This window comes from Cloeon dipterum, chromosome 1, assembly GCF_949628265.1.
Source record: "Cloeon dipterum chromosome 1, ieCloDipt1.1, whole genome shotgun sequence".
Classification (NCBI taxonomy): domain Eukaryota; kingdom Metazoa; phylum Arthropoda; class Insecta; order Ephemeroptera; family Baetidae; genus Cloeon; species Cloeon dipterum.
In genome coordinates, this window is record NC_088786.1 from 23,265,441 (window position 1) to 23,277,954 (window position 12,514).

The following is a 12,514-nucleotide window of genomic DNA, read 5'->3' on the forward strand; positions in this document are numbered from 1 at the left end:
ATCACTAACTGTTCCTTAATTTTCTCATTAATTTTAGGTTATCAAAAACTAGTATTTTTTCGTTTTAAGCTTTTTCACCATGACTTGGATACCGCAAGTGTTAATTTGAAATAAAACATGACGTCTTGTTCCAGCTGTGTATTGGTGTTACAAAATATAAACACAACACGCACTCAAAAACGACAAAATTGTAGCAAATGAAGCAAGGCTGTGATAAAATTTTGCTTCATATGCACATGCCTTTGAAAGGACTTTACATACACTCATACACTTTCCACTCCAGATACAAAGTTCTGCAAACAGGACAGTAAAAAATTCAAAGAAAGTGGCGTAGATCCCGATTACCCACCAAAGTCAAATCAATTTCTGTCCTGTAGCAAATTTACCTCTTTACATTGATACAACTCAATTATGAGTGACTTGATGTTAGTGTCTGATTAAGATTTAACTTTTTTCCTTTTGACTTTGAGACCAACAAAATTAGACCTCGGCAAAATTTGGCCTCGGCTGGTGGTCATTTTTGGTGGACTAGATTTTATCTTTGTTTTGCGATAGAATTTTAGTTTGCTTTGGCAAGATATTAATTTAGATTTCCACACAGGAATAAAAACTTCCAATAGAACAGTAAAATCATAAGATGATGAAAAAATGGCAAGTAATTTTAGTCTTTCTTCTTGGAGTCAGCCTTATCCCCGTCTTTGGGAGCCCCACCACGTCCAAGAACCTTCTGCAGCGAGTCCCAAATGCCTCCAAAGAAGAGAGCGCAGAATAAGTTTTCAAACGGCACAAAAGGATCGTGGATTCCAAGCAGCACCGAAGACACCTATGACATAAAATGTTGCTTAGCGCAATGTTGGAAATTAATTTCAACGAAAATACCTTGAAATAGACAAAGAAGATGACAATGCCAAAGTAAACAAGAGCGTGAGGAGCCGAGATCAGGTCTGTCTTGCTGTCCAGCACGAAAATGACGGAAGCCACAAGGCAAGCCTTGGTGTAGCTGCAAATTGAGACAATTATGTGATTTATACTCATAATTAAAAAGGATTATTTTCATACAAGCTTGGCTGCATGAACTCCATGGCTGTTGGGGTCCAGACTCCGCGGATAAGTCGTTCAATCAGTTTCGTGAAACCAGCACCATTACCTATAAGATTTGATATTTGATTAAAAATTCTGATGTTTATTTGCAAACAAATTAAAAAAAAAAATTTTAATTTGCATCACCAAATGAAGGCACGACGTTAAAATAGGTTAGGTGATAGCATCAGGGTAAATATTTGATGCTGGAGATATCAAGGCAATCACTGAATTACCCTTTAAGGTGCCAATGAGTATCATGATCAGGTAGGCGTTGGGATACAGTTTGGCAGCGTGGGTCACTCCGTCGTACACTTTCTTGCACCTTGGGGAGAAAGAAAGCTAATATAATACACTATGGACAAACAAGGCATAAAACTTTATTACCTGTACACCTCTTTCATAATGGCACAAATGAGTTTGATGGGCAGGAATTTGGCAATTTTGTAGCCTACATCAAACGGCGTGTAGAAAACAAAATACCTGAAACATTCAGCATTTATATTTAGACTTTAATTAAAATAACATTTTAATTTGAAAGAAATATGAGCAAAAAATAAATAATCTATCATTCCAGCGCGGAGCGCGGAACTATATATCAACACAAAATTTAGGATTTCTACATTCATAAACAAATTAAACCCAGTTCGATTTTTTAATTCTCACTAATTTGTTCTTGATGCAGTTTTCTTGTGGTTGCTACGTTCTGGACAAAGGTTTTCGAGTGGGTTTCCCTGTGTCTACGTCAAATCCTATTATGGTACTTCTTTTTTACTCATTCAATTTTTAAGGCAAAACAAGGAAACAATTGACTTCCTTTGCAACGAGGAAAAATAATGGCTCGATTTGATGCACAAACCTCCACCACTTCCCCAAAAGTGGCAAAAACAACTCAATTTATTCTCGAGCTTGGATAGTGAATAATGCAGAAAGGGACATTGAACTCGGCGTATTGCCTTGTCTTTTGTGCCTTTCGTATGACTTTTGCGAGCACAACGTGAAAAAAATACAAATTAAATAGTGAGTTTCAATAATTATCATTGCAAGGAATAGAAGTAGTTTATTTTTTAAAACCATGGTGTACTTACCAAACAACAGAAGCGACCACAACCTGAGGGGTGTTCTTCAATGGAGCCAAGATCGGTTCTCCGAGCAGTCCGTTGCACAGCATTCCTCCAGCGAACACTACCAGCATGTATGAAAGCCAGCATGACAGCGGGTGTTTCCTGGAGAATTGCTGAGCACCTGCAATTATTAAAAATAAAACATTAGTATCATGCTAGCAACAGGCGTAGAAGGTAAGAACAAATTTGTTGCATTTGCCTAAAAAACAAATGTTTTTATTGTACAAAAATTCAAGCATTCCAAACGCTTGCTAAAATTTAGTGAATTTGAATGGTCCGCTCTGGCTGCAAGTACAACTTACATGAGCCTTAAAAATATTCACAAGCCGGGTCACCGAAATAATTTTGCATTGCACGACAAGCAAAGGCATGTTTGAAACGAATAAATTTCGCGTTATTTGCTGCCTTAATTAGACTGCCGCTTGTGGTGGGTCACTGAATACAAATACGATGCTCTGCGCGATCGGACGCTAGGAAACCAGCGATTGGGCGAAGATAACCCGAGCCGGCGAGTCGCGCGGCCTTTGCCACGGAAAAATAATACAGTAGGGCGTAAATAACAGTTCCAGCAGGCCTTTTGGCGACTCTGCAGTCAACCGTATCGCTTTCCGACTCAATGGTGAACCAAGATCAGTCATGAGGAAAGACCAGTACAAAAGCCTTGCCGATCACCAACGTGCCAATGGTAAAAAACAATCGTTCTAGGTAATTTTCTATGTATTTGTCACGGATTGTCTTGATTCTTTGGCATTGACTCATTCGGCCCGCTCGTTCTCGCTTTTTTAATTCGTCTGCCGGTGCGCGAGTGCATGCAGTCCCCAAAATTAGGTCCCTCTCCTGTGAGATTGGGGCTCCGACGTTATTTTTAGCGCCCTCTTCTCCCTCGATAAAGAGAGTAGACCGGCGCGCCGCGCGCCAAACTCGCCACGATTTCACTCTAGCCGCCACCGCCGCAGTGTCTTATCACTTTACTGCATGAAAAGGGACACGGCGTATCACGATGTTTCACAATTGTCAGGCGCGTGAAATGTTGAATTATGGATCTTCTCGAGTGCTTTCTTTATATTCGAAGATAAAAATACTCAATGATTCAGTGGATCTCGATTAAATACTGAGTGCACTTGTTGTTCTCTGCAGTCTGCAAATCGAAATTTTGTTCTTCACACACATTTTTCTTTTAAAACATTTTGCTTTTTGTCAAGGTAAAAAATTACAGAGGCTTGTTTTCCCAGATTTTATTCAAAAGTAGCTTCTTTCACAGCACGCATTAAGATTTAAAAGAAAAATGTTTCAATGAAATAATATTATTTAAATATGGCCTGACGATTTTTCTTCAAGAGATTTTTAATCATCAATTTTTAAAAGAGAAAATTTCCATTTTGATGACATTGTAAACTGAACTACAACCTCTTAGTTAAAAATTATTTCAATTTAAGAAAATTTAACTAAAAAAAACTGCAACAACATTAGTTGATGCGAAACAATTAAAACACACTTGTTCAATTTGGATACCGTGTAGTGCATCCTATGTCTTATTTAATCTAGAGTTGAGGAATCTTTGTGGTACTAAGGAGTAATTATACTTGTGTGGCTTCTATTGATTTGAAAGGGATAGACATTCCAGCAGGAATTGTTTTGCTTCAAAGCAGCACACGCCTATTTCATTCAAGCTTCGTTCAAGTAAAATATTAAAATTGCCTATCGTTCTAGATCGTGAGTCCAAAAATTTAAATGGTGAGTGATATCGAGAACGAAAGATGAATGTTGAGCCCTGCATGGAAAACGTAATATCGCGCTGGCAAGCTACTTTTTATAACAGAAGAATAAACCAGACATTGCTCGTAGAAAAAACATAGTATTGCCTGTCCACTGCAATACTCGTTATAGCCCTATGATCTATTTCATGAAAATTATTAAACAATAATATGGCTGTAATGGTGCAGTGGACAGCCGAAACAAGTAGGCCAAATAAAACACGACTGTCTACAACGAAGAATGTCTGGTTTTTCATCTTCGACGAATGAATCCTTGACTTTTTCTAATTATATGAATAAAAAATAGAAATATTTTGCATAACAATTTGAAATTTGAATGAAGAAATTATTAAAAAATGTTTTAATATTGTCTCATTTGATGATGTTTATAGTCTTGGTCGTGATTGTTCTTATGTGTTACAATTAAAGATGATCAAAACCTTTGAGCGGTGTTTTCTAGGAAAGCTGATTTATTTTAATATTTCAATCACAGACAATTGTTTTTGAAGCATATCAGTAAATAAGAAATCCTTCAAATTGCTTTCGAGTGCAAAGAGTAATTAAATAAAATTAAACTGTTTCAATTAGGTAAAATATTTATGCTCTTTTATATTTTACTCTGCAATAATGAATATTAAAAATGGATGTTGGACAATTGGACGTAATTAAGTTTTTTAAATCACAATTTAAAACCAAGGACTGCTTCTTCCCGAACACGAACGAATTCGCTATATTAGTTGCAGTTAATTAAATTTATTTCGCCTTCACTCTAAAGGAAAACTTTGTCTCTCAACGATAGCTAACAAAAGATTTTTATAGAGTTGACGTGAGATATCATTACGTTCAAAGGGCGGACGCATGTGCTGTGTTTTTGTTTAGCGGCGAGTTTGCGTGTGCTTGGCGGCGGCTCACACATCACAGCGGCGTAATGACCCCCACTAGACCCCCCTGGTGTCCAGAAATACCCTTCGGCGTGGCACGACGTACTCGTGCCCTGCTCTCCCAGTGCGAACAATTCAAAGCTGGCGAACAGATCAGGCCGTTCTCTCATGCGGCCAAGAAAAGATCGCTCTTCTCAACGGCGGTCAATAAACTGACGACAGAAGGCTCGGGGACCGATTTTTACGAACATTACGAGATGATATTATTAATATAACGCAAAGGGCCATTGCCATTCAATTTTTATTGAAATTAATATTTGGGATAAGAATTTTGAAGGGGGGAAATAAAAGTAAGAGTAATCAATTTTTAATATCAATAAAAATGTTTACAAATTGAACTTAAAATAATCAAGGTTTTGATTAGACCAGTTAAAGGTTAGAGGTGACTAACAGCTACATATGTTTCAAATAATTGAATTTTTCTAAATTTTATTATTTTTTACTCATATAACTATAATAGTCGTTTTTCGGTGTTTGTGGCTATGGATAATTATTTAGCATTTTTTATATCAGCAGGAAGTGGCAAGAAGCTGGATAAACAATTATTATTTGAACTATACTCCTCAAATTAAAATTTGAGTTGCGCTAACGAATTGCGACGACACGAATCGCGAGGCTAATAGGATTCATTAATACCTGCTCCGAGGTCTTCTCGCACGGTCAGGGCGCAGAGAAGGCAGTGAGCGATGTCGAAGTAGGGAAACATTTTCAACTTGGTGACCTGGTTGGCCAGGTCCAGAAATGCTTCCGGATCCATGTTTTCGGACGAGGGTGACTTTCGGCCGTCGAATCAGTCGCTAAATTTGCTGGTTGGTGTTGGCACCTGCCACAAACACGGACCGCATACACACCCCTCGAGATCTCGACTGATCAAATCATTCGCACGACAGATGTTTGTCCGCTGCTCCGCAGCAGCACCTCCCTCGACTTCCCGCAGCTCCCCACCGAACACCTCAATCTTACCTTATCATCATCACGAATCATAATCTCTTCTCTGCACAAATAAGTGTCATCGTTTCTAAATCGATATTTTTTTAGGATCCACTGCTAAAATAATTTTTTAAAAATTATTTCCGCCTTATAAATCTGGAAGATCAAAATGCTTTAACCCTTTTAAATTTTGGCGCTTTTCTACAGTAAAGGCAATAATATCCCAGATGTTTTCAGCGTGTTCTTTTCCTATTCGACAAGCGATGACTTGAGTTTGACAACAAATTTGGAGGGATTTTCTCGGCTTATTTTGTAGTTTAGGTCCAGAATTGCATTCAGGAAAATAGGAGGTACGTCGCAATGCATTATGAAGCGATATGTACAATGGATAAAAATGAATTTAATTAAAAATTACACCTCTATCTGCCGCGCAATTCATTCAAATTCGAGCCGGCACTGCGCACGTCAGAAGTGGGAGGGGTCACTTTGCGAGATTTCTCAGATCTGTGTCAATAATCACAACACGAACTGACTTTCGATTTAATTCGACGTGTCTGCAAAAAGCTTTGACTGTTTCTGTTGGATTCGACACTTAGCAAGGGCGAAAATGAGCTTGGACGGAGGGTAAAACCGGCTGCAAGAGTCCACCGTGGCAAGAGCTGATAAGATTTCGTCGTGTGCAGTGTTTCCCATGACACGTCCCAGCTGAAATCATACACTTTACTCCCTCGACATGTTAACGTTTTCGCCGGAAACACGGAGCATGTTGCTTTTGGGTTAAAAAGCTGTCGTGTCCGTCAGTATTCCACTGGATGAGGACCGCGTAACATTTATTCTTTCTCAAAATGCAGTAAGTTAAAGTTGTTGCCTTTTTAGTGTTTATGTATTATCATTATATTATTGTAGATTTGTAGTCGAGCATGTATTATGTAGAAACGGGTCTCAAACTCTGACTCCGAACGTACAATAATATAATGAATCATACTTTGGTCCCTTCCTGCTCTTTCTGTCTGTATTAATATTGATCAGTTGTCTCGTTATCTGGGACTGAAAATAATAATATTTCAGTTACAAAAACGCCAGCCGTCCCTTCCTTCAAAATATTTATCGATTTGAAAAGTACATATTTTTGAGGGAGAGCAAATAAAATTCAATATTTATTTGGGTCAAGAAAATTTTGTTATCAATTTGAACTTCCTGCTAAGTTGACGTCATAATATGGTATATACATATTTTGCCAAAAAAGGCAACATGACTAAATAAAAAATAATAATAAATGATTATATAAGGAAATATTGGAAGCAATGATTTTTAGTCAAATTTTTATCATGTTGGGAAAATTTAATTCCCTCTAAAATATTCATTATTAGTACATAGTTGTCATCTTGTGTTGTGACTTATTATCTATGTATCTCGTCTATTTTTCAATGGAGTTTCTTTTTATAGATGTAAACAGCAAACATTACTGCTTGCACTTATCAAAGCTGTCATAATATTTGTGTCCATGAGAAATTAAAATTTTGTGGATATCAATCCGCACTTTATTTCCAAATAAATATTGTCTTTTTAATTTGTGCCATTTTTAAGGCGTTAAAGTTTAATGTACGAGAAAACATTGCAATTGAGAGCATGATAATATCATATTATACAGTCATACATCATTTAAATATTATACCTCAGACCGTAATTGTTCTGTTTGCAGATGATGTGATTGCAATGCGTATAAACAGACTCTACTTTCTGATTTTTGTGTCTTTGATCGTATGGGCCATCTTCACATACTTTTTATTCCAACACAAGCCAGCCAACTACCATGCATCAGAGGTGAGTTAAAATATTGCCATATTGTTTAGTTTTTGTTGCAACAGCAAAATATAACTATTTTAAATTTTAAGATCGATATCTGGAGACTTTTTACCATTAAAGGTCTCAATCGAAATGTATGTAGTCATTTTCATGTGGGATCTGGATTAAATCTTGATATTGATATTGAGCACTAATTTGTGTGTTCCAGGTAACCAACATTGAAGAGCAGCTTCACAAACTAGAAACTGACGTGAAGCAGCAGTACAAGGAAAACGAGAAGGTCTATTCTTATTTGTTGAACATCATCCAAAACAAAAGTATTGTTTAGATTGTCCATGAAATGTGATTCAGTACAATTAATTTTTTTCCTCAGAAAATGAGGTTGCAAAAGCAGAAAAAACTGAAATTGTTGGAAATCCAGAGGAAAATGTCATTCCAGATCAAGGAAATGGGCAAAAGAAGGACGTTCTCCCCCCTCCAAGCTTCAGTCATGTAAGGCTAGCTAGAATACGCAACTGGTAGAAACTAACATATGTTTTAGTCCAATATTCAAGGGCCTGTGATACTTGTCATAGTTTTTGCTTACAATCGACCTTCCGTTTCTCGATGCCTGAACGAACTCATAAAGTACAGGCCTTCCAAAGAGCAATTTCCAATTGTAGTGACACAAGATGGTGATCATGAGGAGACAGCCCAAGTCATTGCCAGTTATGGGGACAATGTAACTCACATCCGAGTAAGTTCAATTGAAATTCAATTTAGACACACCGTTGAAACTGTTGGCTTGCAGCAACCGGACAAAAGTGACATTCAAGTGCCGCCTAAGGAAAAGAAATTCAAGGGCTACTTTAAAATCGCTCGTCATTATGGCTGGGCTCTTAATGAAACTTTCTTTGGGATGAACTTTGACGCTGCCATCATTGTGGAAGGTAAGAAATGAGGCCAATCTTTGCACAGATTCAAAAGATCTTGCTGCAAAACAGATGTCTTGATCGATTTTATTTTCTTTGATATCAACACCAAGGGTCCTTTTGCAGATGACTTGGATGTATCACCAGACTTTTATGAGTATTTCCTAGGCCTGTATCCCATTCTCCAGCAAGACCACTCTCTCTTCTGTGTGTCGGCATGGAATGATAATGGCAAAACCAAGCTAATTGACTCCTCGGCTGCCGACTTGCTTTACAGAACTGATTTCTTCCCTGGTCTTGGTTGGATGCTTTTAAAGAGGCACTGGGTGGATCTCTCAACTAAGTGGCCGCCATCGTAAGTCAAACTCAGAGTTCTGTTGCTTTCTTCTACACATCCTTGGGTGCCTTAATTTGAGTACCAAAGCATCTTATCATGTTACTCCTCTATCAGGCTTGCAATGATGTTTGAATTTAAACAGAATTATATTTTACAATGGTAGATGCCAATGAAACTGATTCACACGAGGATGTCTAAATGTTTCAGTTGAAATTAATATCTGCTTCCTCGGTGTTAAGAGAGCTGTTTATTTATCTACATTCAAAAGAAATGTCCAATGTCCTGCTTAATTTTATTGGCTGCTGTATGCCGTTAATTTATGAGCTTCCCATCTCATATTAGGACTCAACAGTTGAAACTAATTAAGCTTGACATTTCTGTATTAATATAGAAAATTATAATCAGTAAAGCGAGAAAGATTCCTATTCTTTGATTGATCAAACTCACTAAGGTAATCAAACAAAACAACCGCAATATTTTCCCTAATTATAGATATTGGGATGACTGGATCAGAAGGCCAGAGCAGCGTAAAGAGAGATCTTGCATCAGGCCCGAAATCTCTAGGACGAGAACTTTCGGAAAACATGGCGTTAGCAAGTAAGACAACCAATCACTATTTTACATGGTGCGTTATAACGATTTTTTTCAAGTGGTCTCTTCTTTGAAAAACATCTCAAGTACATTAAGCTTAATGAAAGATTTGTGCCTTTTACAAAAATGGACTTGACATACCTTATGAAGGTGAGTGCAAAATGATACAAAATGAGATAATTTTTCTTATCAAATCACGTTTCGCAGGACAACTATGACATAAAGTTTGTGCAACACGTCTACAACAGCACTGTAGTTACTATCAATGACCTGAAGAATGGATTGATTCCACACAACCAACCTGTTCGCATTCAATACAACACCAAGGATAATTATAAGCTCGCGGCAAAAGCTTTTGGATTAATGGATGATTTCAAAGTAAGTTTTTAGCTCTTTAATTCTTTAAAGTAAGATTGAAAGCTACCCAAGGGTGGAAGAAATAACGAAAAGCGTTGGAATCCATAAAATCGGGTTTGTGTAATTAAGATTATGCTGATTATGCCGAAAATACAGCCACCACATTCCCTATGAAGTATTAAAATCAGAAATACACACTGCTTATGTTTTTCAGAGGAAAGCAAAAATGAAGATAGATTATAAATGTAAACATTGTAATTGATGAACTTTATATTTGGTCCAAAATATATTTTTTATTCTTTTTTTGATTCAATACAATTTAAGAGTATACATTGGCAAGAAAGGGGATCAGCTGCAGATGTTCAAGGAGCCAAAGATGAGTAATGAGTGAGATATCTGACGGCAGTTGAATGTTGAGAAGGCGGTCGGGAATGAGTCAGCTATGTCACGCGATCAGACTGTTCTGGTTGTCCAGGCCCAGTGTCTTGAAAGGTGAAAGGTCAGCAGGTGTCCGTGCGTTGATATAAGGAGTAAAGAGAGTGGTGTGTAGAAATCTTGGGATCGGAACGGCGTTGTCTAGTCAGAGGCAGCCTGAGCGAATGCTATGGTTGCCAGTCGAGGCTGTCTGAGTTTTCTAGTGTCCAGTCATCAGTTGTAGGTCCGGTATTGCAGTTGTCCAGGGCCAGCGGCCCGTGAACCATCTTGTTGGTGGTCACCAGTTGAGAAGTAGGTGTCGGATGATTGAAGTTCGACAAGTTACTCAACTACTTATGTATTCACAACGTGAACAAGAGGTCGTGAAATCTAGTGATATAAATTCATGTCGGAATTTAGAGTTAATTTAAATTATATTGCATTAATTTATTGCTCTGCATTAGAAGCTACCTAGTACCAAGTAGTGGGGAGAATCACCACAGAGCTATTTTGAAGCATGAATATGATAAAGATTTATTTCATCCAGTTTGTGAAAATTGGGATTGTTACTCTCTGAAAAACGCTTTTATTAATGCATAATTATTTCAAGGGTTTTTTATGCATATTAATAAATAATTTCCTAATTCTTCTCTGATTTGAAGAGTGGAGTTCCTCGCACTGGGTACCGAGGAATAATATCATTTTTCCACAACGGAAGGAGGGTGTACCTGGCACCAAAAGATGGCTGGAAGCAATACGACCCAACATGGAGCTAGCACTTGCAGACACACCAACTCTCAAGTTAATCAATACTCTGGACAGCTAAGTGTACTGGCTCCTAATATTAAGATGAATGATCTCATGTTACATCAAAATCAGAAATTTTGAATTTTAATATTGATTCTAGTATAAAACACACACTACCACAACTAAAAACCAACCAATTAATACAAAAGAGCTCATAGGCGAGGCAAAGATTTTACTGTAGTACGCAGTTGTTCAAAATTACCTCACAAGTCTTTGATTGACCCCTGTTAAAAGCAGCCGCGATTGCTGTTTAACTCTTTAACCCTCCTTGAATCTTGTACTCGGCTTGGATTTTGAGCAGTTAAAAAAATTATCGCAGTTGGTGCTAGTGCTCCAAGAGGCCTATTGAAAATAATTACGGAATAAGTGAATACAGAATTTGATTCCTGAAATTGTGATAGCAACACAAGTCTCTGGCAAAATTTCACGAATGCTATAATTTGGACTTCTAGTTGGCCAGAGTGTTGAAATTCCTAAATTCAAACTCTCTTGTCTTCTAAACTAGGGTATTGATTTTTTTTACCCTTAATTAAAGCCCCTTGAATTTTCCGACTTTCTATTGTTATCCTTAACTTTTAAAATGAATTCATATAATCCGTGAAGGGCATTTTAACTTTTTTGCATTTCAATAATTGCAATTAAAATTGATGTTCTCAGCAAGATAATTCATAATTTATTGGTCGATAACAACTATAACTTCAGCGGGCTAAAAGTTAGTCGTTATTGTTTGCAAAACAGTTGTTAGTACAGGGATGTAATGTATAATTAGCTGCGACTTCCAGTTTTTAAAATGTGTACATAGTTATTTTGTGTTGTTTAAAGTATTGGCATGCGCCATACAAACGATGATAAATTTTCTTGCCTGTGCCCCACAGTGTGTTAATTTTTAAATTTTTATGTTGGAACTCTCTAATTTGTAAACATAGAAATGATGTCACTCTGCAGAGATTTGCTCACAAGGCAAAATTGCGCACATTGAGTTCTAAATGATTTTGATTTTCAATTTTTGTCCTCATTGAGTTTTAATTGTTAGTTTTGTTGGGCCAACTTGTAAATTTGACAGAGCAGTGGAATAAAAAATCAAACAGTCATGTCAAAAAGTGCTGTAATTTCTACTTGCTTAACAATACTAAAATGAAGAGTATGAAAATATTTCAACTTTTTTGTTGAATCTTTTAAAACTACGTCTCCTCTGCAATTCAGAATGTCTATTTAAGGGTAATAAAAATTGCCATATAAGTAAAAAGTCATGGAAACGTGATTTTTCAAAGCATTTTAGTGAACTTGTTTCGCAATTTGCGGAATTTTCTATTACCATAATCATTGAACAGCCCGTTGGCCGCATTGTTAAGGCATTCTTCTCGGTGCGAGGAGACAAAAGGATGGCCACTTTGGCCCAAGTTTCTCTGCGGCCATTCAAGCCCCATGATGTTATCCGCTTGTCGGTGTTACTGGGAATTGG

The 12,514-nt window shown here is 37.2% G+C and overlaps 2 protein-coding genes across 4 annotated transcripts; one reads left to right on the plus strand and one right to left on the minus strand.

The window, feature by feature from the left end:
- Window positions 1–123: 123 nt before the first annotated feature.
- Window positions 124–5,787, minus strand: LOC135934743 (trimeric intracellular cation channel type 1B.1). The gene is made up of 7 exons (XM_065476701.1): window positions 5,536–5,787; window positions 2,169–2,325; window positions 1,468–1,563; window positions 1,317–1,405; window positions 1,060–1,147; window positions 880–1,000; window positions 124–823 (listed from the first exon to the last, which is right to left on the minus strand). Exons 1-7 carry the CDS (start codon window positions 5,654–5,656, stop codon window positions 662–664), a joined length of 834 nt encoding a protein of 277 aa, XP_065332773.1. The 5' UTR covers window positions 5,657–5,787; the 3' UTR covers window positions 124–661.
- On the plus strand, window positions 2,747–12,152 carry Mgat1 (alpha-1,3-mannosyl-glycoprotein 2-beta-N-acetylglucosaminyltransferase). Of its 3 annotated transcripts, none has more exons than XM_065476696.1 (11): window positions 2,747–2,889; window positions 7,532–7,653; window positions 7,844–7,952; window positions 8,009–8,127; window positions 8,177–8,371; window positions 8,426–8,564; window positions 8,673–8,901; window positions 9,376–9,480; window positions 9,534–9,624; window positions 9,682–9,852; window positions 10,908–12,152. In XM_065476696.1, the coding sequence occupies exons 1-11, from the start codon at window positions 2,841–2,843 to the stop codon at window positions 11,019–11,021; spliced, it is 1,443 nt and encodes a 480-aa protein (XP_065332768.1). In that variant the 5' UTR covers window positions 2,747–2,840; the 3' UTR covers window positions 11,022–12,152. The 3 variants fall into 3 exon arrangements, with proteins under 3 accessions (XP_065332768.1, XP_065332771.1, XP_065332769.1); XM_065476699.1 differs by having other exon boundaries at window positions 2,776–2,909; XM_065476697.1 differs by lacking the exon at window positions 2,747–2,889 and adding an exon at window positions 6,307–6,679.
- The last annotated feature ends 362 nt before the right edge of the window (window positions 12,153–12,514 follow it).